General features: G+C 46.7%; 1 protein-coding gene across 3 annotated transcripts; it reads left to right on the forward strand.

Annotated features, from left to right (window-relative positions):
* Positions 1 to 23,568, forward strand: GNB5 (G protein subunit beta 5). 3 transcript variants are annotated; one of them, XM_087745330.1, is made up of 12 exons: positions 334 to 445; positions 3,257 to 3,388; positions 4,737 to 4,873; positions 6,571 to 6,612; positions 7,401 to 7,477; positions 9,025 to 9,157; positions 13,035 to 13,178; positions 16,320 to 16,411; positions 16,533 to 16,581; positions 19,204 to 19,300; positions 20,316 to 20,482; positions 21,420 to 23,568. In XM_087745330.1, the coding sequence occupies exons 3-12, from the start codon at positions 4,781 to 4,783 to the stop codon at positions 21,429 to 21,431; spliced, it is 906 nt and encodes a 301-aa protein (XP_087601456.1). In that variant the 5' UTR covers positions 334 to 445; positions 3,257 to 3,388; positions 4,737 to 4,780; the 3' UTR covers positions 21,432 to 23,568. The 3 variants fall into 3 exon arrangements, with proteins under 3 accessions (XP_087601457.1, XP_087601455.1, XP_087601456.1); XM_087745329.1 differs by lacking the exon at positions 3,257 to 3,388 and having other exon boundaries at positions 10 to 445; XM_087745331.1 differs by lacking the exons at positions 3,257 to 3,388; positions 19,204 to 19,300; positions 21,420 to 23,568 and having other exon boundaries at positions 1 to 445; positions 20,316 to 20,477.
* The last annotated feature ends 847 nt before the right edge of the window (positions 23,569 to 24,415 follow it).

Below are 24,415 nucleotides of genomic sequence, written 5' to 3' on the forward strand. Positions count from 1 at the left end.
GTGGCAGCCGGCGGGCAGGAGGGGGGCAGGCGGTGAGGCCGGTGCCAGCTGCCCGCCCGGGGGCCCGCGGGGAGGCCGAGCCTGCCCTGCTGCCTCGGGGCCGGCGCTCACGGCCTCCTTCTCGCCCGGTGCCGGTCGGTGCTGGCCGCAGGGGGCCGGAGGAGCGCCCAGCCCGGCCCTGGACGTCAGCGCGGGGAGGGGGAGGGAGCCCGGGCCGGCTCCGGCGCCGTTGCTGAGGCAGCAGGAGCCTCGCAGCATCCCCGAGAGCCGGGCGGGCAAACTCCTCCTCCCTCCCGCTCTCATCTCGTCTCTCCCCCCGCTTCCTTTGCAAAGATGGCAACCGAGGGGCTGCACGAGAACGAGACCTTGGCATCGCTGAAAAACGAGGCCGAGAGCCTGAAGGGCAAGCTGGAGGAGGAGCGGGCCAAGCTGCACGACGTGGAGCGTGAGTGGGGCCGGGGAGGCAGGGCCGCGGCCGGGGCGCCGGGGGCTGCCGCACGCCCGGCCCCGCCGGCCGGGCCTCGCCGGGTACGCGGGCGGACACGCTGCTGCCGCCCCGGAGCGGAGCGGGGCTGCGGCCGGGGACGGCCGGCGTCCCGCTCGGCGCAGGGCGCGGAGAGAGCCGCCCCCGCGCGCCTCCCGTGTCGCGACAGCCGGTTCTCCCTCTCTGCCGGAGCCCAGCCGAGAGCCAAGGAAGGGAGGGCTCCGCGCCGGGCTGAGCGGGGAGCGGATGGGCGCCGAGGGCCGCGGCGGGGGCCGGGTCCGGGGCCCTGCAGCCCCCGGCCGCCCCCGCACGGCGGGGCCTGGGGGCAGGCGGCTGCGCTGCCCGCGGGGGGCGGGGGGCAGGCCTGGGAGGAGGCCGTGGCGCATCCCCCTCCGCGGATTCTGACATTTATTTGCGTCCTTTTCATGCACGTCTCGGTGCCAGAAAGATTAAACCTACCCTCGTGCAAATTGGTGGGAATTGGCGTCAATGAGGCCAGGATTTCAGGCAAGGTGAAAGGGCTTAAAAAGGAACGTTGTTTCCAAAACCAGCTCCTTCTCCCCCCCTTCCCCAGGGAAACAACTTGCAGGGATCCAGCGCTGATTCAGAGGTGCGGGCTGAGTCAATGCTCGAGCTGTCAGCGCCTAACGCTGTTACCAGCTGCAGCTTCAGGATCCGTGGGTAACGTGGCAGAAACGACATGGATAGATTTCAACCCTGCCCACCCCCAGTGCCCCCCACCCCGTTCAGGAAAAAATAAGCTAACATTATTTTTATGGAGCTTCTCAAATAGGTATTAATTCATCTGTCCTGAGAGATAAAAATCCTTTTATTTTTATAATTTCACTTTTATAATTACAATGATATAATATGTTGCAGGGTTTTTTTGTGAAAAACATGTAAATTACTGTATTCCTCTGAAATTATATAGCTCACTTTATTAGAAATATTAGTGGGTCATTAAAACTTATTTAATCTGTTTTGATACCTTAAATGCTGAAAAGGAATCTGAGCCTGTATCCAGTGACTTAGCTCTTAGCGTTTTGTAAGACTGAGGGACTGGCAAACATTCTTAAATTTCAGGTGAGGGAGGGTTAAAAGATTTTCTCTGGAGTAAACAGAGCATTTTCTTGTCTAAATTAGACAATCATATGTTATATGAGTGTCTTATTAATAGCAATCATTAAACAAATGGAGATGGCCTCATTACAGAAACATTACCATAAATCATCATATTCTTACAGTATCATTTCTGTATCAGAAATAGCGGGGCCTCTGTTTAACAGACCCCTTAAGCATATGCTTAAATTATTTTGCTCACAAAGCATTTTACCTATGACTGCAGTGATACCGTAACTGTGTGTGTCATTGATACTCATAGGATATTTATGTCTTTGTCATATGTAAAAATCTGTAAACTTAAGTTGGAAGGCTGTGTTTGCATAGCCATGATGTGATTTCTGAGTTGAAAGTCTTATGCTGCTGTAGAACAATGCTCCCTCATGATATTTATTTATCGTGATATCTGATTCTTTATCAGAGCTTTTTTTGCACTTAAATGATCCCCAAGAACTATTTCTGCAGAGGTTGTAAGTTTCAGAATAAAGTATCTCTTCCGTTTTGTTTGGTTGTTTTTTTTTCTAATCTAAAATTGTATCTCTCTCATGTTTTTGCTCTGATCATGACTTTCCCTCTATGGTTCCCAAAACAAACAGCTGGCTGAACTAGGATTGCCCTTATTTGTTCAACTGGTTTTGAACAGCAGCTCTCAAAAATGTGGGTAGAAAAAGGAAATACCAAACATGCATTTGATTTGCAATCTTACAATTTTAAGGATTCAATTCTATCACTTAAAATTTTAGGTAGAGATAAAACAGTTTGTTTTGTTCATGCAATCCATAAATTTTTAAGGCCAGAAGAGACCATTAGGACCAACTGACTTCCAGCATGGAAAAGATCAAAGACCCAGTAGTATCTGCTTCAAGTCCACCCCTCCTGTTCAGGCCAAACGCCATGTTTTAGAAAAATAGCCTGTTTTATCTGTAAAACCACTCAAGCTACTTATTGTCTTTAGCTGATCTACTTGCCTGAGTGCATAATTTTCAACTATCTTGAAACAATATTGGAGAATGCTTCAAAATAATTATCTGACTCTAAAACCTGTGTGAGGCGGGTGCAGGATTATTGTGGCTGTGGTTGGAGATAAGCATCCTCAGAGAACCAGTAAGGCTAAACCAGACAATTCCACAGAGTCTCAGCTGCGTTGACATAATGGAAACACTTTGCCCATTGTCTGTGAAATGTTTGTTTTTTCAGATATGTTCTGGACACAAGCATCTTTCCAGCTGCCATAATAACCTCCTGTCCTGTGTTTTCGTGTCTTTTGATTGGATCATCTGGCAGGTTTCCACAGGCAAAAGTGGGGGGAAATGTGTCTTTTCCTCGGTGGGTTTATATGGTACTTTCTCAGAAACTTGCTTCTGACCTTCTGTTAGAGATGGTATGGACAAATTGTCAGGAATGGTGGGCAGCACTTGTCCCCTGGCCGGGCGAGACTGGTCAAGCAGAGATTTCAGGTGAGAACGTTCTTCTGGCACAGCTTGCAGGACTGGTGGTTTTGAAAGACAACTCCTCAAAAGCTAATCCGCCAGAAATCAGTCTGCCTTTGGCAGAAATTGCTCCCCTGACCCTGTGCCAGGGAACGATCTCAGAGTTAAGGATGCCTGCTCTCTCGCTGTGGCAGCCCTTCCTAGCCCATGACTTTTCTTGCAGCTCTAGAAAAGCGACAATGGGTGAAGCATCAGTGCAGCTCCAGAGTGATCACCTGCCATGTGGGATGTGGAGCTCAGCCTCCAGCATGGCATTGAAAAGCTTAAGATTTCCTCCGCCACCTCATTAAAGCATGTGAGCTTCTGCATTTATTTCCAAAGGTTTGAGTCAGCCATTGCCCCCTTAGCTAACAGCAGCCAGATCATCTTACGTTTCAGTGTGGACAAACGCACAACACGGCATCCTAGTAATTCTTCTCTAGACAGAGTAATTTTTAATTCTGGTACCAGGCTCTCCTGCCGCAGGACCCTTACTCTGCTGTGAGACTTGAAGCAGCTCCTGCCCTCCCTGGTGCTCCGTGTGAAGTGTGTCAGAGCTGCCACAAGGTGCCAAGATACATCATGGCCCTACTCAGCTCCACGCTGGATAAGCAGTGCTGGAGCAGAGCAAATACGTTTCCTCAGATGATGCTTTCTTCCAGGCATGTGCAGATGACCCCAGCATGAGGCATCAGGGTTACATGAGATACATGAGATATACCTTTTAGTGGTGTCAGCTGCAGTGGGATGAATTTTATGGTAAAGTGAGTTTGCACAATTGGAAATGTAAATTTGTCGTGTTTTTAAGAACATCAGCTGAAAGTACTGCTATTAAATGAGGTGTGAAAGAACTGACTTCACTACCCCCAGAGGATGCTACTCACGAAAGTTGCTTGCCTGCCCCCTCTGTTTCTCCTTCCCATAAAAGGAAAAGCTGACCCACCCATGAAGTCCTCAATGTCGGTAGAAACTCTTGGGAAGTTGGGTAGTACACTCTCATAGCGAAGGCCAAGCTTCTCTGCTCACTCACGGCTGTGTCCTGGCCCTCAGTGCTCCCTTGGCCACCAAGGGGGATGGCACAGCAGAGCAGAAGTCTCCAGCACCAGTGGCTAGTACCTGTATCACACTGCACCACCGCCGCGGTGCTAAGAGCTGACTGCGGCTGGAAGTCTCACATCCAGAACAAGTGTTTTACCATTGAAACTTTGGAGATTTGGTGCTTACCCCATTCTTTTGTATGATTTTTCCTCCAAGACTCAGTAGTGGTCTTCGCTTCTGCTCAGTACCTTGAGGCATGTGTTAGGCTGGAGGCTGGCTGTGCACTTTCAAGCCTGAGTCAGGCTGAGGATTTCCCAATAAGAGGAAGCAAGGGGGTAATCTGTTTTCCAGTTATGCTTGGGTGTGATGGTCTGCAGGAGCTTCAGCTGCTACAGCCCTGGAATTCAAGCTCTGAGTGAATTAATCCTAATCTTTATCTGGTGAATGTGTTCGTACACTGCCCACCTTGGTTTTGCCACCTGCCAGCTCTGAAGCAGAGTTTGTTGACTTGCACCATAGACTCAAACTTCATGGATTGATTCCTCTAGGTGACATTACTCATAAACATAGAGATTTGCCAGGGCAGAGCTTTGAAGCAGGGCTCTCTAACCATCAGCTGTTTGCAGTTCATCAGGTGGCAGAGCGTGTGGAGGCACTGGGCCAGTTTGTGATGAAGACCAGGAGGACCCTGAAGGGCCATGGAAATAAAGTTCTCTGTATGGACTGGTGCAAAGACAAGAGAAGAATTGTGAGCTCTTCCCAGGTATGCTGCTGGGCAGATGTTTTTTACTCATCTTTTGGCTGTGCTATGTGCCACTCTTTGCAGATGATACCTGTGTATATTGCAAATGTTTTCAAGATGCCCTTAAAGCAATTCGTTGGCAAGATATTTGTTCAGAGAGCACAAATCCAAGCTTCTGAACATTGCTACGGCTGTTGTAGCCAATACCCTAAATATTTCTTGTCCAGTCATATACAGATTTTCCCCATATTCCCTACTACCATAGAAAATAGAGAGAATTGATCTGAGGCCACTTTCATTTCCTTGTTCTTTACAGATAAAATATTTAGTAACAATTTCAGTTTATGTGTTCAGAGAAAATAATCACGAAAAGGGAAGGGAAGATATGTTGATTCTTCTAGAGATTTCTGTGCACAGAAATTTCTTCTGCAGTCCATATGATTGGTGCGACCTTGAAAGCCTCAAACATCCTGCCAAAATTACTGCATTTACTTGGGCATTTTGAGAAACAGTCCTAACACCTGCTCAATACCAGTCTCATGAGCCAGAGGAGGTAATGAGATAATTACTTTCTAGATCCCCTGGTTCGTCCTGAGCCCAGTATGGCAGTGAGTGAGCTTGTTGCATCTCACAGCTGTTCGTTGACCTATATGAAATCTGTCAGTGGTCTCACTTGAGGGATAAAAATAGGCAATCTGCATTGCAAGCCACCTTCAGTTACTGTGAGTTTTTACCATTCATGGTGATCTCAGCAAAGAGAGTAATTTTAAATAATTCATGTCATGTTTTTTAAAGTGGTTAAATGGCAGTGTGTAGACCAGAAAACCGAACAGGCAAGTTGTAATGCATTTTTGCATTTTTTACTCTATTTTAAGAATTGTAGTGAGTCCAGGTACAGCAACAGTTGTTGCTCAGTAATAAGCATTTAGGTTTCACGATACAGGGAGGATAACCATATTATGTGCGTAAGGCAAAGTAGCTGGCATGAGTGTAGCTGGCATACACAAAGAGATTGTGTTGCTCTCTGTGGAGTGTTCTTATGATGGCTATTTAGCAGATTGTATCAATGGCTAATTGGAGGTTAAGTAAGTGTAGTGAGAAGTAAAGGGAAAACCAGGAAAAGACAGGAAATGGAAGATGAATAGACAGTGCGATGTCCATAAATAGTCCTCTTGAGTGCTGCCAACTCGGCAAGTGATTTGTAATACAGGTCACCTCTTGTATTTGTAAGGCCCCATACTGAGCCACTGGCAGATATCACTTGGGAGAGGTGACCAGCTTTGCAGGTGGTGATTACGGGCTGGGAGAAACACATCCTGAAAGGAGGTAACTGAGGGCTTGCTAATGGCAATTTCATGAGGAGATGGTCCTGTCCATGACGTGCTGCAAGTGAGAGGAGTTCTCATAAACCCGCTAAAAGGGAAGGGAGAAAAATAAAAAAAATAAATCGGTCTTTTAAGCCGACATCAGTCATCTCAGTGAGGAGGAGATATGCTTTTCTTCTGGTCAAAGACATAACTTAGACTACTGAGGGGTGTCTCCTCGGTGCTTCACTGTGACCATTGTGCTGTTGTTAAAATGGAGATAAAAATTTCATGACATAACAGACTGGAGGATGGAAATGAGCAGCAGAGTTTTCCCCAAATCTGGGAAGTAGGCTGATAGCCACGTCTCTGGAAGGCCTCAATTTCTCTTTCTGTTTGTGTTCTTTCATTTAGGATGGGAAGGTGATCGTGTGGGATTCCTTCACTACCAACAAGGTAAGTGAAACTTCAGCAAAAGTCAGATTTCTGTGCACAGGGCAAATGATAGTGGGATAAGATGAGGGCTGGAGGGCTCACAGGTGTCACGGGAGGCAGTGGGATGATGGGATAACATGCAAACCTCCACCAGAACCTCAAACCAAGGGGCCCAGGAGAAACCACCTCCCTTGACCTGTCTCTGAGCAAAGTCCCTGTCAGGGTACTGCGGTTTGTCATGGTCTCCAGTGGGAGGCTCTGACCAGCCTCTTTGCTGACATGGAGGGCTCCCAGCTGGGGGCAAAGCCCAGCCAGCAAAACAGAGGCCCTCACTGGGTAGCTCCTGTACCAGGTGCCAATGTGCGATCACCCGGGATCCTTCAGCCGTGGTGTTCACTGTGAAATGGTGCTGCTGCTCCTCCAAGCCCTGCCAGGGCTGCCTTGCGGCACCCTGCTTCACACAGCTGAGAAAAAACAGCTTGTTTGTAACTCACTTTTACACGTGCAGCAGTGGGGACCTTTTACAGCGCTGAGTAACCCAAATAAAACATGCTCTGCGATCAGTTTGAGGCTCATGAATAAGGTGGAAAGTGTTAGGGAGGCACTGGCCATCCTCCTGCTGCTCTGCTGGGTTCTGCAGGAAGGGTTGTCCCAGCCTTACGTGTGAGCTTTGGCTGGGGAAAGACCTGTACCTTTCACTGACCCCAAGGATGTCCCACAGAAATACTGAACTTACCACTCTACATTGTTTTCCTTGCACCGATTAGAGAAACAGTGACATCCCAGTTTAAAGAGATGCTGTGTTTCAGGAACATGCAGTGACGATGCCGTGTACCTGGGTGATGGCATGTGCATATGCCCCATCTGGATGTGCTATTGCTTGTGGGTAAGTTCCCAGTTTCCATAGCTGCTTACACAGAAAAGCTTGATTTGTAATGGTGTCCTGGTGCCTTCAGATGCTGACAACTAGAAGTTTGCGTGCCTTGATTGTGGGTGGAAGGACTACATTCAGTGCCTCTGATTCTGTTCCCATAATGGCTTGTACACATTATCTCCACTGATCTCAGTGCAATAACATTTGTTGTGTAAGCGTGGAAAATAATCCTCTTTCAGCATTTATATCGTGGGTTAGGAATTCTGCATGTATGCAACTTCCCTGTTCCAGTTTGGTTGTGTGTGTTGGATATATCTTCTAAGGGAGAGTGGTTTTAACCCTGTTCTTACTTTGCACTCTTTCTTCTACAATGTGGAGAAGGTTAGTCATTAATGATTACCAGCACATGAATAGATCTTGCCAAGACGGGGTGGGGAGAAGTAACCCCCTCCTTGATTATCTTCTCCAAGTTTTCTGAGGGCTCAGGTTTGAAAAAAATGAGTTTATGCAGGGGAAAAAACAAAGAGATGAGATGTTGGCAAAACATCTTTTAAAAAGGGACTGGGTGGATCAGACAGGCAGAGCAAGCTTGGGGTGAGAGAAGGGAACAAAGGGAGACTTTACGGTGCAGCTTGCAAATCTAGAAAGCAGCGGACTGAGACAGACCAGCAGACTCCATAACCATGTGTGGAGAGGGAGTCTGGAAGCTGTATGTTTTTGACTAGAACTCGAAGAATGGCAAGAAAGCTCTGTGTTCACACTGGTAAGAGAGACAGGGAGGGCATATATGCATTGCACTACCTAATTCTGTATTTCTGTTTTGCTGTCAGTTAAGTGCTGTGCACGTAATGTAAGGCACAGAACCAGCACCTCGTGGTGTGTCGGGATCCCAGGGACAGCAGGGCTGATCTACCACAGCTCTAGGAAAGGCTCAGACACAAGTCAGACCCTTTAGAAAAGAGCCCCACATCTGCCCTGGGAGACACAGCTTAACTGGTGCAACTGTCCAGGAGGGACACACCAGCTACTGTTGCCTTTTCTCCAAACTCTGTCAGTGCTTCTGTTGCCTTTTTCCCAAACCCTTCTAAAAGCCCTGTCTTCACACCCGCTACTTGCTATACTGTTTCTTCCATAGAACTTAGGCCAAATTTATTAAGGTAGATAAACAATGATGCTTAAATACTGATCCTCGCAATGATGGATGTCAACAGAAAAATGGCAGTTTGGATGTATGTGAAGCATTAACCCTGAGGTGAGTGCTATGTCACCTCCCAGTTTATACTTTCGTGAGGTTTCATTCAGTGCAATTTATAAACTCGATGAGGGTAAAAAATACCGAGGTGCAGCTGTTCAAGTTCTGTAAAGCAGCCAGCCTGGTGAGGCAGCTGGGGCTTCCCTGCACAGGGAGATCCCGGACAGCACAATACAGGGAAGTCGGTACTTGTAAGGGTTTGGCAGCGCAGCACTGACAGGTGGTTTCCTTCTTATCACCACTTGCCTTTTGTCGTTGCAGTTTTAACCAGTTCTCTCTCTGTTATTGCTATTATTACTCTCTTTAGTGGCCTGGACAACAAGTGTTCTGTGTACCCTCTGACATTTGACAAAAATGAAAATATGGCTGCAAAGAAGAAATCGGTTGCAATGCACACAAACTACTTGTCTGCCTGCAGCTTCACTAACTCAGACATGCAGGTAAATGCATTCCCTACCCGCTGCTCACCGTCCAGCAACGCCTAACATGAGCTGCACTCATACGTGGTGCAAGTAACCTTCCTTGCACCTGGGGCACCCAGGGCCATGCCCTGCCCCATGCAGGGGCTGCTGGAAAACACTTGCTGGGGGTGAGGAAGGCGCTGCAAAAGCTGCTGTAAGGAAATGCTTGTCACAGCCTGTGGCCAGGCTGTCATGCCTGCACCCTGCAAAGGCCTGTCCCTTCTGCAGAGGGAGCTCGCTGGTACCTGTGTGTTCTCTGCTCACTGGGTCTGTGCTGGCCTGTGCTTTTAGGAGCTCAAACTAATACAAATAGTTAAAAACCCATCTGAGATAGGACTAGGTTGTGTATGTGTTATGCCAGATGGTGGAGACTGTGTTGTTTGCCTGCTTTGTCCTGGATGTCCAGCCAACTTTGCTTTTGCTTTCATTCTTAGTATTTTTTGTTTGTACCAAGTGAGATATTTGAGCTTGAGGATGGTCCCTCAGGGCCAGCCCTGTTGTCCATACGTGCAGTGGTGTGTTCCCTCAAGGGAAAGGAGTGATGCTATCCCCATCTCGCAGTGGGGGGCTTGGAGCACAGAGGGCCACAGTGGGAGATGATGGCAAAGCCAGGAACTAAATGCAGATCTTCTGAGACCGGGTCAGCCTTCCTCTGTAGTGAATATCTCAAAGATCTCTTTCTCCAGGAACACGAAAGATGATGAAAGGAGCCAGGCTAATCCCCTTGTCCTCTCTGTTTTTTTAATTTAATTGAAGCTCTGCTCAGTGCAGCTCTGCAGCAAAATAAGTGGCAGAAGGGAGCATTTTCATTGCTCTCAGTGTCAGCGGAGCTGCTGGAAAAGGAGTACCGTGTCCCCTTCTTCCAGATATTTGGAGCTCTTCTGAAGGAAGTATCAGCTCTCATTGCTTCTATTTCAGGCCATGAGATGCCCAAGAGTGTGTTGTTGTTTGTCATTCTATCGTTTCTGTAATGACTCCGAGGGGCTAATTTAAGTCCATTGCCATGGAAACAAGTGGTGGAGGTACCCAGCACCCAGGCTTGCTTAGCCCTGGCCTTACTGTGCAGGAGCCCTGCGTAATTAGAGGAGTCTAAATTAAGTGGAATGTTTTTGATGAGAGAGAAAACCAGTATTCACTTTTCTTGTCCATACTTGTATGCATCGTGATTAAATCCTATGAAAGGAAAAATAGTTATTTATTTTTCATAATAAAAAAAGAAAGAAAAGTTTGGTCTTTTTTCTCCATATTAAGTACAGCAAACTGCATTGATATTGAAGGTAATGTATGACTATTGTTAAATAATACCATGGTGGTTTTAGGTGCTTTATATTCACTGATTCAGAGATTTTTCTGAAGACTTTAAACAGAAATTTTCTTGTGATTGATAGGCTCATAAGTGATCATTTATAGCACTGTATGTTATTATTGAAACAAATAGAAGCAAGTGGGTTGGCCAAGCTTCTGTTAGGCCACTGTTATGCAGGGGGTCCTAGAGAATCCCAGATTTCTTATATTTTTCCGTTTACATAATGGCCTCAGAATTAAAATTAATCAGTAACTCTGAGGGTGCACAGTGCAACAAGCACACTGTGCAGGAGCTTTCCCCGCTGTGTGCGGAGCAGCTCTGCTCTCCCGGCTCACGTCACTGAGGGATGTGGTACCTGTCCTGGAGCAGCCCTAGTGCATGGTGGAGATGTCCCCCAGCCCAGTGCCCCCGCAGCACCCAGCACCCACTGCTAGGTGCTGTGAATGCTGCTGCTCTGCCTTGGCTGCTCTCTTAAACTACAGCTTGGTTTTCCCTCAGAGGATTGAAAGACGGGGTAGGAGTTTAGGAGTTGGTGTGCCCATGGGCATCTGGCAGTGCAATGGAAAGAGGAGATCTGGGGGTGGTTCATCATTGATTAAAGCCACTCTCAGGCTGTGTGGGTGCTGAAAGAGGGGGTCCCATCCTTGCTCCTCATCATGTTCCCACTCTGGGCCAAGAGAAGCGGTGAGCTGCAGGGCTGGGCGACCCGCGGACCTTGTTCTCAGTGCCCCAAATCACTCTTGCCAGAGAGAGCCTCCCTCCCCCTGAGAGCTGGGGAGCCTCACTTCCTAAATTAAGTATCTGCAGCTCTGCGATGTGATAATGCTCCCCACGTGACAATGCTCCGTGTGTATTAATAGCAACAGTTAATTGGGATCTCAAGTGTTTTGCGTAGGGCAGGCAGCCATACTCCCGGTGCGGCAGGGCTGAGAAGCAGGATGAGGCCTGTGGTGATGGCGAAGGAGGCAGAGGTGAGGGTGGCCCCTCTGCCCTCGCCGCTGCTCCCGGCCCCGGTGCCTGTGCCCCTGGCGAGCAGAGGCTGTGTCCCTGCTGTGCCCTGCCCTGTGCAAGTGCTGCCTCTTGCCGCCAGGCACCAAGGATCCCCATCCAGCGCTGCCAGAGCCCCTCGGGCAGCAAGCCGGAGTCTAATAGCAAAGATTGTTAATTCCCTTCTGGTTTGGGATTTTTGGAGTTTGGTTTGGTTTTCAATAGCAATACCCTGAAGTTGAGTCCATAACATTTCTCTTTAAGCATTAGCTGGAGCTCTGGGTTGCCAACAGACACCTTTAGCTATTCCTATTCCCCTCATATCTTTCTTACACGCTATTTCAAGAGCGAATCCTCAGAGCTGAAAGTCTTCATTCCTCAGCCAAGTACAAATATTTCTCAAAACAGAGAAGTTCATTGATCTAGTCTCACAAGCTGGCCAGAAAGACAAGTCAGGACTTTCTTCTGCTATTATCATCTCAGAGTGCCAGCGTCTCTCTACTGCAGGATTCGGAACAGTCTGTTCTGCAGCTTTGCAGGCCTCTGTTTATGGGAGGAGTTTTTGAAGCATCTGTCAAACATATTCAGTGTTTAACCTTTATGCAAGTCTGTGAATGGTTTAATGATTGTGTGATCATTTTCTTCTTGAAGAGTGCTTTCTTTTTAACTTCTAACTACCCACTGGGATCCCTTGAGTTTCCTCACCAACCATGAGAAAAACCTGTGTTCAGGACTGAGAGCCCTCCTAAATTCACCCTTGCCTCCTTCCGTGCCAGTGCACAGAGACCCTTTCACCCTACAGAATCTGAGATTGCATAACAGCTTTGGGTGCCAAGGGGAAACTTTGAACAATTGAGCATCACCAGGATTTAGCCACAATAACAAGCACTGATCACATGTGCTTTGTACAAGCACTGTAGCAGATGAGGGAAGCTGTGAGCTATGTTCGGTCAGTGTACGTTCAAGCCCTTTCACACACAAATGGTTTTGGACAAGTGAGAGGTGATGGACTTACCAAACAACTGTCTAGACAGGCTTACTTCCCTTTCAGAAAATCCATGTCTTAAGCCCAATTAATTGTGTTTAACCTGGCTATTTCAAGCAGAAAAAAAATTTAGAGAGTTAAACAAGTATACTTAACTCCAACAGTTCTTCTCTTTACCCGTGTTGAATTCCAGCAGCCTAAATATGGATAGGGTTAAATACAGGGGCAGACAGGAATACCAGTCTGGTTCTACCTCCTTTTCGGAGGATATGGAAACGCCAGCAGATCCTTATTGCCATCAGTTCTCCAAACCCCACTGCACAAAACTGACCGTTATTGAAACACTGTAGGTATAGCTGTGTCAATACAGCTCTCCTTTCCACTCTAACTTCTTTTCTTAAAAGTAAAAAACATAAACTGTGCTTAGATTCACGTTGTTTTTATGGCTTTGGTTTATTGCATAATTCATTAAATTAAAGCTGTCCTTGGTGTATGTATAGGATGTCAGTTGTTTCTTTGTGAACTTGAAGATCATCTGCTGATTTTTGTGTTGTGACTTGTCTTGCCGCATCCTATAGATCCTGACAGCAAGTGGAGATGGAACTTGTGCCCTGTGGGATGTTGAGAGTGGGCAGCTTCTACAGAGTTTCCATGGTCATGGAGCTGATGTCCTGTGCCTGGACCTGGCCCCTTCTGAAACGGGAAATACATTTGTCTCTGGGGTAAGCAGGAGCTTCCTATCATAATATAAAATTAAGGAATGTGGAAGGGAAAAGTGCTGGAGTATGTGTTGGAAGCCCCAGTGCAATCCACTCATTGCAAGCACATTTTCCAAGCTGGAGCAAATTAAACCCCTGACTGTGGGGTCAAACCCACCCAGCCAGTCTGACTGCAGTTCTGCTTGCTTAGCAAATTCCACCCCACACCAAAGCAATCCAGCCCGAGACAAAAACAACGCCTCTCCCGGGAAGGGAAAGGCTCAGAGTTAGAGCAGCGGGCTCGTACCGCAGCGGAGGTGTGAGCCCCTGTGGATGGGAGCCCGGCACAGCAGATGACTTCATTCATTTGGCTCCTTTCTTGTGCCCAGCTCTCTGGAGCTGGATGGATGTGCCAGGTGACTGCTCAGGGCATTGAAGTGGGGCTGCAAATAACCTGCGTGCCACTATGTCCCTCAGCCGCTCCCCAAAAGCCAAGGGGTAGCTTGGACGCTGGCTAAACCCTCATACAAGTTGGAGCAGGGAGATGAGGTGTGGCCACATCTTCAGCTGTTGCTGAGTCCCCTGTGCCTTCCAGTGGTACCAGAGGCATTTAAAGCCCCTTCATCAGTCGAACACTGCCTGTTCCCTGTCCTGGCCCAGAGGAACACACAAACCTGGCTGGGGCTGCAGGACTGGTCTGGGAAAGTACCCAGGGCATCTTCCAAATCTTGTCCTGCTGCTGAGGGATCGCTGTTCCCAGACAGCCGAGCCATTGGCATGCAGCCTGGCAGTGAGGCAGGCAAGGCATAAAGGTGAGTGGGATGGGGCTCAGCTCCTTTTTGAGGTGATCCTGGTCTTTCCCACATCAGAAGTTGAGTGCGTAGGTGAGAGCTGGCAGGAGCTGAGAGATGACCTCTCTTACTGGAGGCAGGTTGCTACCAGTAACTTTGCTGAAGGTAGCTGGTTTCTGAGCCCCACTAGTGCTGGCCTAGGGCTGTCCTGTGCTTGCTGATGGAAATGGCCCTTGTGCCAGAGGGTGCCAACCATGGGTTAGGGGATTCCACTTGTTGTGCTCGGACTCATGGTCCCATTCCTACACAACAAACCTGGACCTTTTCTGTTATGTCTCTTTTATCAGATTTGGCTGGCCCATCAGAAGCAGAGCTCAGCACACTGGCCCAGTTTGCCTGCTGCTAGCACAGCTGCTCTGAAGCGTGACTGAAAGCTAATTCCATCTGAGTGCATTACTCCTCCCGGGCTTTCCTGTCACCAAGCTTGCTTCCCAGAAAGGATAGATTCATTCTCCCTGGGAACAGCTCAGCTTATTATAGGGCAAAGAATCGCAAGCAGCTATGGTACTGCTAAGAGAATATGTCATACTTGTGTCGATGTAGCAGCTTGGGTATGTCTGTCCTTACAGGGACTCGCTTAATTCATCACATGCAAAATACCACTTCAGTGAAGATCTGTCTTATATCGTGTTGATGCAGGTATAGCCAAAACAGTGCAACCTGAAGGTATGGTAGCATAGAGAGACTGCCTGTATATTGTGCCTATGTAATACAGTAACCTTGAGCTGGAATAAGCAATGCCAATACATCAGTGTGCAGACTGGGTGCTGTTATGTTTAACAACTTCACTGAAAATCCCAGCCCTCCTGGGTGAGCTCAGGGCTGTGTCCCAGGCTGTTGTGCTCAGTGCCCTCTGAGCACTGCTCCTCGGGGCGAGTTGGATAGCGCTCAGGGGGCCCATCTCTCCGCAGGTGGTTGCTGGTTTCTCCTTCAAAACGCTAGGAGTCAAAGCACCAGCTTGTCAGATTGGTCTTGCCCCCAAACTCCCAGAGAGGTCAGTAAGAACAGTGCACATGGAAGCAATATGAAGGGCTGGGCTTGGGCTGTGGTGGGGCTTGAGAGGGAAATATGCTGAGTCCAAGATGTTCTCTATCCTGTTTGGTTTCCCCCGCGCAGAAACCACAAGTTGGTACAAAGGAACATTACCTCTTTTAAATAATGACATCATTCGTAAAGAAAATGGGATTTCATTTTAACAAGAGAATTAAAAAAAAAAGCGAGAAAGATGTGACTTGTGAAGAGGCTGTTTAATTTAATTAGCAATCATATTTGCTTAAAAATAACTAACATGTGTGGCACAGTCTGCTGGGCAGGATGCACTAGCTTGGCAGAAGCAGCAGCCGCCTGGCCTGCCCTGTGCTTCCCACGCAGCCTCAGAGAGGCTGAGCCCCCGGAGCTGAGCCTGCCTGTGGCCTGCCCCTTAGCAGGATCATATTTATTAAAATCTCCCATCACTCTTAAAAGAAAAGTCCATGTTCTTTTTCCTGTCACTGCGATTGTGACAGCAGCAAGACATCGCAGCTGAGAGCATGGCCCTACACGTATGAGATGGTTCCTGCCCTGAGGCCGTTGCAGACTACACGGGCTGAGCCCTTTGCCCAAAAGCATTCAGGGTGCTGAGCACCTCACAGCAAGCACCGGGTGTTAAATGATCTTTTCAAAGCACAGCTTGGAAGGGCAGGTTAGAGCTTTACAATGAGACGAAATGCTGTTGTGCTTCTTTTCTCATCCCAACGACACCATTGAGAACGTGGGTGCAGAGCCACGGCAGGGGTTAACTCTGGTAGGAGGCTGGGCAAGAGACCTACTGGAGGCACTTATTTTCTATTTCAGTGTATGAAAAGAATTAGTTATAAAACTTTAAATGTTGCGTATTAATTTTTTATATTGGGCATGTTAAGTGGTAAGGGAATGAGTCAGTTATGCAGCTCTGTGGCATGGTGGGACTGCAGACACAGGTACGGCAGCAGCACAAGCAGAGCAGGGCTATGAGTGCCGGTTAGTATGGGACTGCCCGCGCAGACACCCCAGGCCTGTCTGCACCCCACTGTGCTGCACGGCAGCGCTATGCCCGTGCTGGTCTGCGGCACTGCTGAGGCTCCAGCCTTCATGGCATACCCTGCTCCTACCTGCAACTGCACCAGGCTTGGGGGTACCAGGACAGCCAGTTCTGGGGCTGCTTTGCTGGTTAAATCCCCTCCGAGCTGTGATGTTCAGAGCCTTTGAATGTAGCTGGCTTGATGAAGTGTATCAGGCACATGAGGGGTAAATGTCACCATTTGCACAACTGTAGTGAATTTTTTTGTCTTATTAGGGATGTGACAAGAAAGCCATGGTTTGGGATATGCGGTCTGGTCAGTGCATCCAGTCATTTGAAACCCATGATTCAGATATCAACAGTGTCAGGTCAGTATGTTTCTGGGAGAGGACACATTTGCAATGTTGAGCAATGTGCTGGTTCTATTTTTGAAGTCTGACCTCATCCAAGTAATGTAATGTGTTCTGGTCTTTTTTTACTCATGCACAGATATTACCCAAGTGGAGATGCTTTTGCCTCTGGTTCAGACGATGCCACGGTATGTTAATTCAGCAACCTAATTTAGGGAAGTTCTGTTACTTCCCAAGTCAGATTTTGGTAAAAGACTAGGTCACATCCACAGAGGACTTCAAGTGACTAAACTGGGCCTGTGACACCAAAGTTGCAGAAATAATAATGCTATAATATAATATATATAAAATACTCTATATAATGCTATAGGGAAAATCTAGTAACACTTTGTAGGTCACCTCTGCAAACTTTTCTACGTGAGGTACTGTCCAAATAGTCGTTTCAGATTTTCTATGTTTTGAAGTTTCATGATCAGAATTAGTTGTCTTACTGGAAGAGATCTGGCTTCATATAGTTGTTGGTCACAGCATGGGAGGAACCAGATGAAATGCTGCAGCTTGTGTCAGAAGGAGCAGGACAGCGCAAGGGCATGAAGGGAGCCTGCACATGAGTGCACATGTCCTGGCAAGCAGAGGGCCCTGGGGCTCAGCACTGAGCTGGGCAGACCCGGTCAGCTGGCCTCCGCAGCCCTGTGCATCCTGAGAGCATAGCCCCAGGGTGGCCTTGGCCACGTACATCTCCTCCCTGTCAGCCTGACTCACTGCCAACACTCTTCACTGCCATGAGTCACCGCATCGAGGTCACCCTAGATGATACGATAGCTCTTACTAGCTCTTGCTTGTCTCTGAGCAATCTGCTAGGAGGGGCACAGTATGTATTGACAGGTAATTTTGGTCAGCACACTGTATGCAAAATGCCACTTACCTCCTCGTGCCTTCGGGCCCCTGAGTGATGCACATGGCTGGTGGCTCTTGCTGCAGCTGGTGGGTCCCCATGGGGGACCAGGCTCTGCCCGTACCACAGCCCTGCAGGGACTGAGCTGACAGTTAAGTGTAACTCGAGAGCAGATGTTTGGGAGGCACCTGGCACCTTGTTTCTCCTGTTTATTCAAACATCACGCCAGGTTGCATGAGGGTGAAGACTCTTTCTCTGCCCTCAGAGCGTGTTCTGAGTCTGCTCCAATGCTAGCTAAACTCAATAGAAACAGTCCCTTTGTCTTCACTGGATGTGGAGACCTTCCAAGGCTCTTCTGGAGAGAACATACACCACTTTTGGGTCTTAAAAGCTGCAATTATAAATTAATACCTCTAGCTCTGTGGTGAGCCCAGTGCCTTTCCGCACATTCGGATGCGGTACTGTGAGCACTTGAGATGCGGAGGGAGTGAGATGGAGAAATTGTCCATCATTAAATTCCAATGAGAGCACTCTCTTTTTATGCCCAGTACCACAGGCTCTGGGCTCCTGTGCTTATTAATTTATTTGATGGGTTTTTTCTCTCTTAACTATTCCTGACACTCACGACTTGAGCAGGAGAATGGGAAATTCCACCTCTGTACTTTTGAGAGAAGTTTTGGCAGTTTCCATCCACTTCATTCTTTAAATGAAGACGTTGGTGTTTTCAGCGTTACAGACTGATACACTGACTGGTATCCTTGACCTGATTTATATACTTAGGGATTTCAAGGAAGATAATCCTGACTGTCTGGAGGGAAACCATAAAAGCGTGCTCACATGGCAGTGCTGTCACCTGTGGTGGCCCCAACTCCCTATCAGGACAGTCTGATGAAATTATTCATCAGCGTGGAGCACTGGGAGACCTGGACTTCACATACCTGGCAGCTCCCCACTGCTCTGCAAATGAAACAGCCTCTCCTTTATGTGGAGGCTTATCAACCATTTTTCATTAGTAACGTCTTAATATTAGCCAAGCCATCTGGCCAGTGTTTGCTTAAACTTAACTCACTGAGGAAGATTTTCAGTTCAAATAGTTTCAGAAGTGCATTTTGATTTCAGGGCTAACGGACTGCCTTTCTGCATGGCAATGAACTCTGGTCTGTCTATACGTTATTTCCATGTTAAACAAGCCTAGGTATGCTGGCAAATGATAAAAACGGGAAATGCAGGTTGTAGAGGTGATTGGGGATTTTCCATGAGAAATGGAAATGAAAGATCTGTATAAAAATGTATTATTTCACTGGAATTATTTTCACGTAGGTTTTCCAGACAGAGAGGAGCCTTGCCTCACGGAAGGGCAGGGGCTGTTTGCTACCGTGTCTTGCTCAGAGCAATGACTACCATCTAGGCTTCCCTGTGCCCAGGGGCTGTCTGAGCACTGTGCCGTGTGGTCCGTGTTCTCAAAGATGACTAGAGATTTAATCCTCTGTCTCCCAGACTGCAGCTATGGCTAAACTGTTGTTTTTAGAAACTGTCTTCCCATGCACCTCCCCAGCAGCAGGATGCCCTAATATGTAGGAAACCACAGTGGGGAAGCAAGAGGGTGGGGGGACTTTCAGTGGGTAGCCATGGTCCAAAACCTACCACTCATCTCTTTATAGGAGGACAAGCAGGAGGCTTAGAGAAGTGCTTTGGAAAAGCAAGTTCTTCACTTAATTTATACAAAACAATCTTGTGTTGCTTAGAAGCCTGTTAGACTCCAGAGGAGTCCCAGTTACAGTGGGCAGAAATAGCAGAAGGAAAGAAGCCAAGCAGCCGCTTCCCGTGATGCCTGTTAAGCTGCAGTCCTTCCCAATCCCATTTTTTCAATGCTGCCTTTACTGAGGCATGTGTGTTGGTTTTGTTTTAATCCTAGTGTCGTTTATATGACCTTCGTGCAGACAGAGAAGTAGCAATTTATTCCAAAGAGAGCATCATTTTTGGAGCATCCAGTGTGGACTTCTCTCTTAGTGGTGAGACCTGAACTTTGGAGGTTATCTTAGTGTTGGGATTTGAGGGGAACTGTAAAATTTTGCCAGTTTAATTTCATAAAGTATTTGTTATTAAAAATTATTAAAAGTAATACTAAGTACCAAAAGAAACATTTAATGCATGGAAGACTTTTTTTTGCCTCTGTAAAAATAATTAGTCTTTAAATAACCTAGCTGGCTATTGCTTCGTTGTAGCAATGAAAAGTATTTTCCTGGCCCTGCTGAAGGCAGGAAATATTTTGCCTTTAACTACAGCTGGGCTAGAATTTCACAATAATGATTAAAAACATTTCAAAGGAAACATGAAATGTAACTAGACTATTAAGTGCACTTACATAAATAGTTTATAAAAAGATAATAAATGATTAATAGATAGTAAAAGTATGTTAGAGGAGCATGAAGACAGAGACATTGCCATTTTTCACTACAGGTCCAGAGACATGAGCTCGAGTCTTCTCGCTCTTGCCCCAGCACAAATGCAGAGCTCCTCCAGTCACCCTGTGTGGGGAATATCTCTGTCATGGTCACAAGCACCACAGCTTGTCCTGTTGGGGACAATGAATCACTTACCAAATTGTCTACTAATCATTCAACCATTTGTATTCAACTTCTTGCGTAACGTCTCAGCCAAATATTATTACCCTGCCTTAGCTGTTGAAGTGCTCTTCAGTCTGTCATGATTTGGAGTCACCCCCCATCTCTAATGACTGAACAGATTCTATATAATTTAACTCAATTTTAACTATATTTTTAACTAGTAAATGTTAATTGGTTCAGCATTCAGTATGGCTAGCTCAGCAGTGGAGCAGGGGTGTCTAACAGGAGCACAGCTAGCCTGGAGGAAGCCGTGGTCAGGGCTCGCTGTGTGCAGAGGGTGGCACGGGAAGGCTGGGTTGTGGCTCACTGGGTGATGAATGTCCTGCAGAAGGCCCTTGCTGCAGTCAAGACCTGTTACCTACTTAAGACCTCACTTTGTAAAATCTCATTGTCTTTGTAGGTCGCCTACTGTTTGCAGGCTATAACGATTACACCATAAATGTCTGGGATGTGCTGAAAGGGTCCCGTGTATCCATTCTGTTTGGACACGAAAATCGTGTCAGCACCTTGCGGGTCTCTCCTGATGGGACGGCATTCTGCTCCGGCTCCTGGGACCACACTCTCCGAGTAAGTGCTAGGAGCATCTGCTTTGGGTACCTCTTCCTGTCATGGTTTAACCCCAGCCGGCAACTAAGCACGATGTAGCCGCTCGCTCACTCCCCTGCAGTGGGATGGGGGAGAGAATCAGAAGAGTGAAAATGAGAAAACTCGTGGGTTGAGATAAAGACAGTTTCATAGGTAAAGCAAAAGTCGCACACGCAAGCAAAGCAAAACAAGGAATTCATCCACTACTTCCCACCGGCAGGGAGGCATTCAGCCATCTTCAGGAAAGCAGGGCTCCATCACACGTAGCGGTTAGTTGGAAAGACAAACACTGTCACTCCAAACGTGTCCCCCCCCTTCCTTCTTCTTCCCCCACCTTTATATGCTGAGCATGACGTCATATGGTGTGGAATAGCCCTTTGGTCAGCTGGGGTCAGCTGTCCCAGCTGTGTCCCCTCCCAGCTCCTTGTGCACCCCCAGCCCACTCGCTGGTGGGGTGGGGTGAGAAGCAGAAAAGGGCTTGGCTCTGTGTAAGCACTGCTCAGCAGTAACGAAAACATCCCTGTGTTATCAACACTCTTTTCAGCACAAATGCAAGACATAGCCCCATACTAGCTACTCTGAAGAAAATTAACTCTACCTCAGCCAAAACCAGCACACTTTCTTTGTTTGATTGTTTAAAAAAAGGGGGCAAGGGGGAAGGGTTGTTACAGGAAAATTGATTCTAGAGGGACTAACGAGGATATAAAACCACAGGGTAAAACATGAACAGAAAATTCAAATTAAAAAAATCTCCACAAAGTGCTAGCTGAACTGTTAAGGGAATTTTGAATTTTCGGGTTAAATAGTATCATTGCTGCTGATACACTGTACCACTAATCTGACTGCCTTGCCAAATTTTAATTAACCATTTGATAGAACAGTCAGTGTCATAAACGGTTGTTCAACTCTCTCTCTGCAGATCTGGGCTTAACCTGAGATCCTGTATGCAGAATCAAATGAAGACTGATTCCCTGGACTACAAGAACTGCAGAAAAATATCCACCCCTCAAATTCAAATATTTGCTACACTACAAAAGAATGACACTGAACCCACAGATTAACACAGCTAGGTAGAAAACGTACTCTGCTTGAACACATAGCAAACATCAACTTGTAGTTAAATGAAATGTTTTTAATTCTGTTTTGAAACTATCTTCTTTTATTAGAACTAGTTTAGATAATTATAAGGGACTTTTCTCTGAAGTCATCTGTATCATAGAATTGAGTAATTTCAGTGCACTTTATGTATTTATTTGCATGAACTGAGTTCCTTTTTAAAGTTAAAAAAAAAGGAAAAAAAAGAAAAGAAATATTCCTGATTATCAGGATGTAGCATAAAACTTTGGAAACATTCCATAGCAGTGCATTGAATTTTGGTGTTGAAAAGTGGAAAGAAAAACAATTCTGATACTTTATGATGGTGTTATGGATGACTGAACCTTGGTCGTAAGTAGAGGAGCAAAGGACCTACTGTGAAGGTAGTGGCTGTTGTCATAAAAATGTATTTTTTGTACAAAAAAGGAATCCTTTCAATCCCTGTTTTTTCCTACCGTCTTTTTAGATAGAAATAAGTATTTCATCTCTGTTACCTGAATATAAAGAATCTGAATATATACAAAATGATAAACTGCAAAGATGAGGGATATAAACATGATTTACATAATCATGAGGTAATACTTAACCAGTAGTTTCTTAGAAATTTTTGATCGTATCACTTGGTGAGTGAATTTTCTTTCACTTAAAGGAATACTACATGCTAAGCACTAAGGGAAACGACATGCTAAGCACTAAGCACCATTATACTGATGGTCAAATCTTTTCCAAGTCAGTCATAGTCGTTCTACGATCATGATTCTTATTTGCATTTTGAGCAGCTCCTACCACTTCGGCAGGGCAGCGTAGCTTAAATGTGTATTAAGGCAGTATATGCCCATTTTAAGGTCCTCCTGCAATGTCCGAGCAGTGTAAGTTCATGCAAATGCGGGTCAAACCTTACAAGCCAAATGGTGCAGTCCTTACTCTAACAGTAATCTCCCACTGGTGCGGACATAATTTTGTCGTAGTTGGACTTGAGAATGAACAACAGTGAGCTGTTGAAAACCTGCTGTGAGCCACAGTCCTGCCAGCGTTTGACACTATGCTCACCAGAGCCTGCAAGCCATAGGGTCCAGGAGCCGCTGGGTTTCAGGGAAGCAGTACAGCCGGCCCCATTGCCGGCAGCCCCCAGCCCTCTGTGTGAGCATGGTAATGCAATACAAACCGGCAGGACTACCCCCATGCGGAGCTGATGCTGTAGAATTAAGACTTAACCAGATAAAGCTGAGATACAGTTAATTATAGAACTATTGGGAAATTACATCTGCATTTATACATTGAAAACTACTGAGACTAGAGTGTGTGGCCTCTGCTCCTACTGCCGGGTACTGAGTCTAACCTGAGCAGAGGCATGTAGGGAGCAAAGTGCTGGAGTAATGCTGGGGGCTTGCACGGTCTGGCCTTTGAAATGCAAGTGGTGAGATACATCTCTGAAAAGATCAAAGATACGATTTATATTTAGATTGAAACAAGAGAAAACAAGCTCACGGGAATGAGCTTGCTCACAAGCTCACTGATCACTGGAGTTGGCTGTTCACACCAGTTTGATGATAATATCCTCATTCTGTTTGCAAGTGGGACTTTTTTGCAATTCTATAAAAATTGTATTAGAAACAAAGTCTCCTCATGCATGAAAACATTAGGGTCCATGAATCCATAACCAATTAACCTAGGACACTGTCATTTGTATCAGCCTTCAGTCCCTAATGAAATAATTCAGCTGTTTTCACTTGGAAAAGTCAACTCTGATGCTTTGCAATATTTGTGGCAAACTATCCCTGTAACAAACTGAAGCACTATGGAAATGTCATATAGAGCTCACTGTGCAATATTGAGTCAATACACTGTACACATTTGATCAAAAGCTTAATATTAATGTTTAGGTAGTATTTATTGGTAAGAGGTTTGTTTCAAACGTACTACATTGTGTTGATACTTATGAATGGCCTAAATACAATAAATTGTATTTTACATATGGAGAACATGTACATAGTTGTTTTTCCCATCAGTTAGGTACTTGTAATGGTAGCTATTTTCTCTGGGTTTTTTGGCATTTACTTTTTGCACCATACAGTTTCTTAGATCAGTTGTCCTGCAAAAATCTAGGGTGAAATCCAGATCTACCAGAAAATTGCTTCTGGAATATCTTCTGGAAATACCCAAGGTGAGCCAGAGCAACTGAGAGCAAGCAGTCCTTAAAAGTACGTGAGACTCCATCTGACCTCCTTCTGCGTTCAGGAGGCCAGAATTCAGGTGGTGTTTTCCTGCTCAGAAGGATCACAGCTAACGTGATGTTTGCTTTCCAGATCCTCTTCGCCATACCCAGGAACGCACTGGAAAACACAGAGTATGTGTTTTGTGGGAGTGCAGGATTCTCCTCAAATTGCAGTGGGACACCAGTGAAAGCTGGGCACCGAAATGCTGTTGAGGGCTCAGGCTGTCACTGTTTGGGTAAACCATATTTGCAGATGACCTTGAGATGCAGCAGTTCAGCTTTCTGCCTTGTCAGTAGAGAACCAGGCTGGGGTCAGCTGTCCTCGCTGCTTTAGCGTAGGTTTTGTGGTCAGCATGAAGGTGGTTGGTGGAAGTGCTCCGTTTAGACACTGAGAAAAGCACCTCCTTCATTTAGGCTCATTGTTTCATTTCCATTCCTCTGAGGGGCTGGGGAAAGTGCTGAGCCAGCTTGTTCTGAGTGACATCAGTGCCCAGACCGTCACCAGTTCCAGCGAGAAGGAGGCTGACATTGCATCTTGCACTTCTGTTCTTGGCAGGGAGAAATCCCGTGGTTCTTGCACTTCAGGGCCGCTGCCTGTGGACTCG

This window comes from Nipponia nippon, unplaced genomic scaffold (genome assembly GCF_047370975.1).
Source record: "Nipponia nippon isolate SJK-2023a ecotype South Korea unplaced genomic scaffold, ASM4737097v1 scaffold_9, whole genome shotgun sequence".
NCBI lineage: Eukaryota > Metazoa > Chordata > Aves > Pelecaniformes > Threskiornithidae > Nipponia > Nipponia nippon.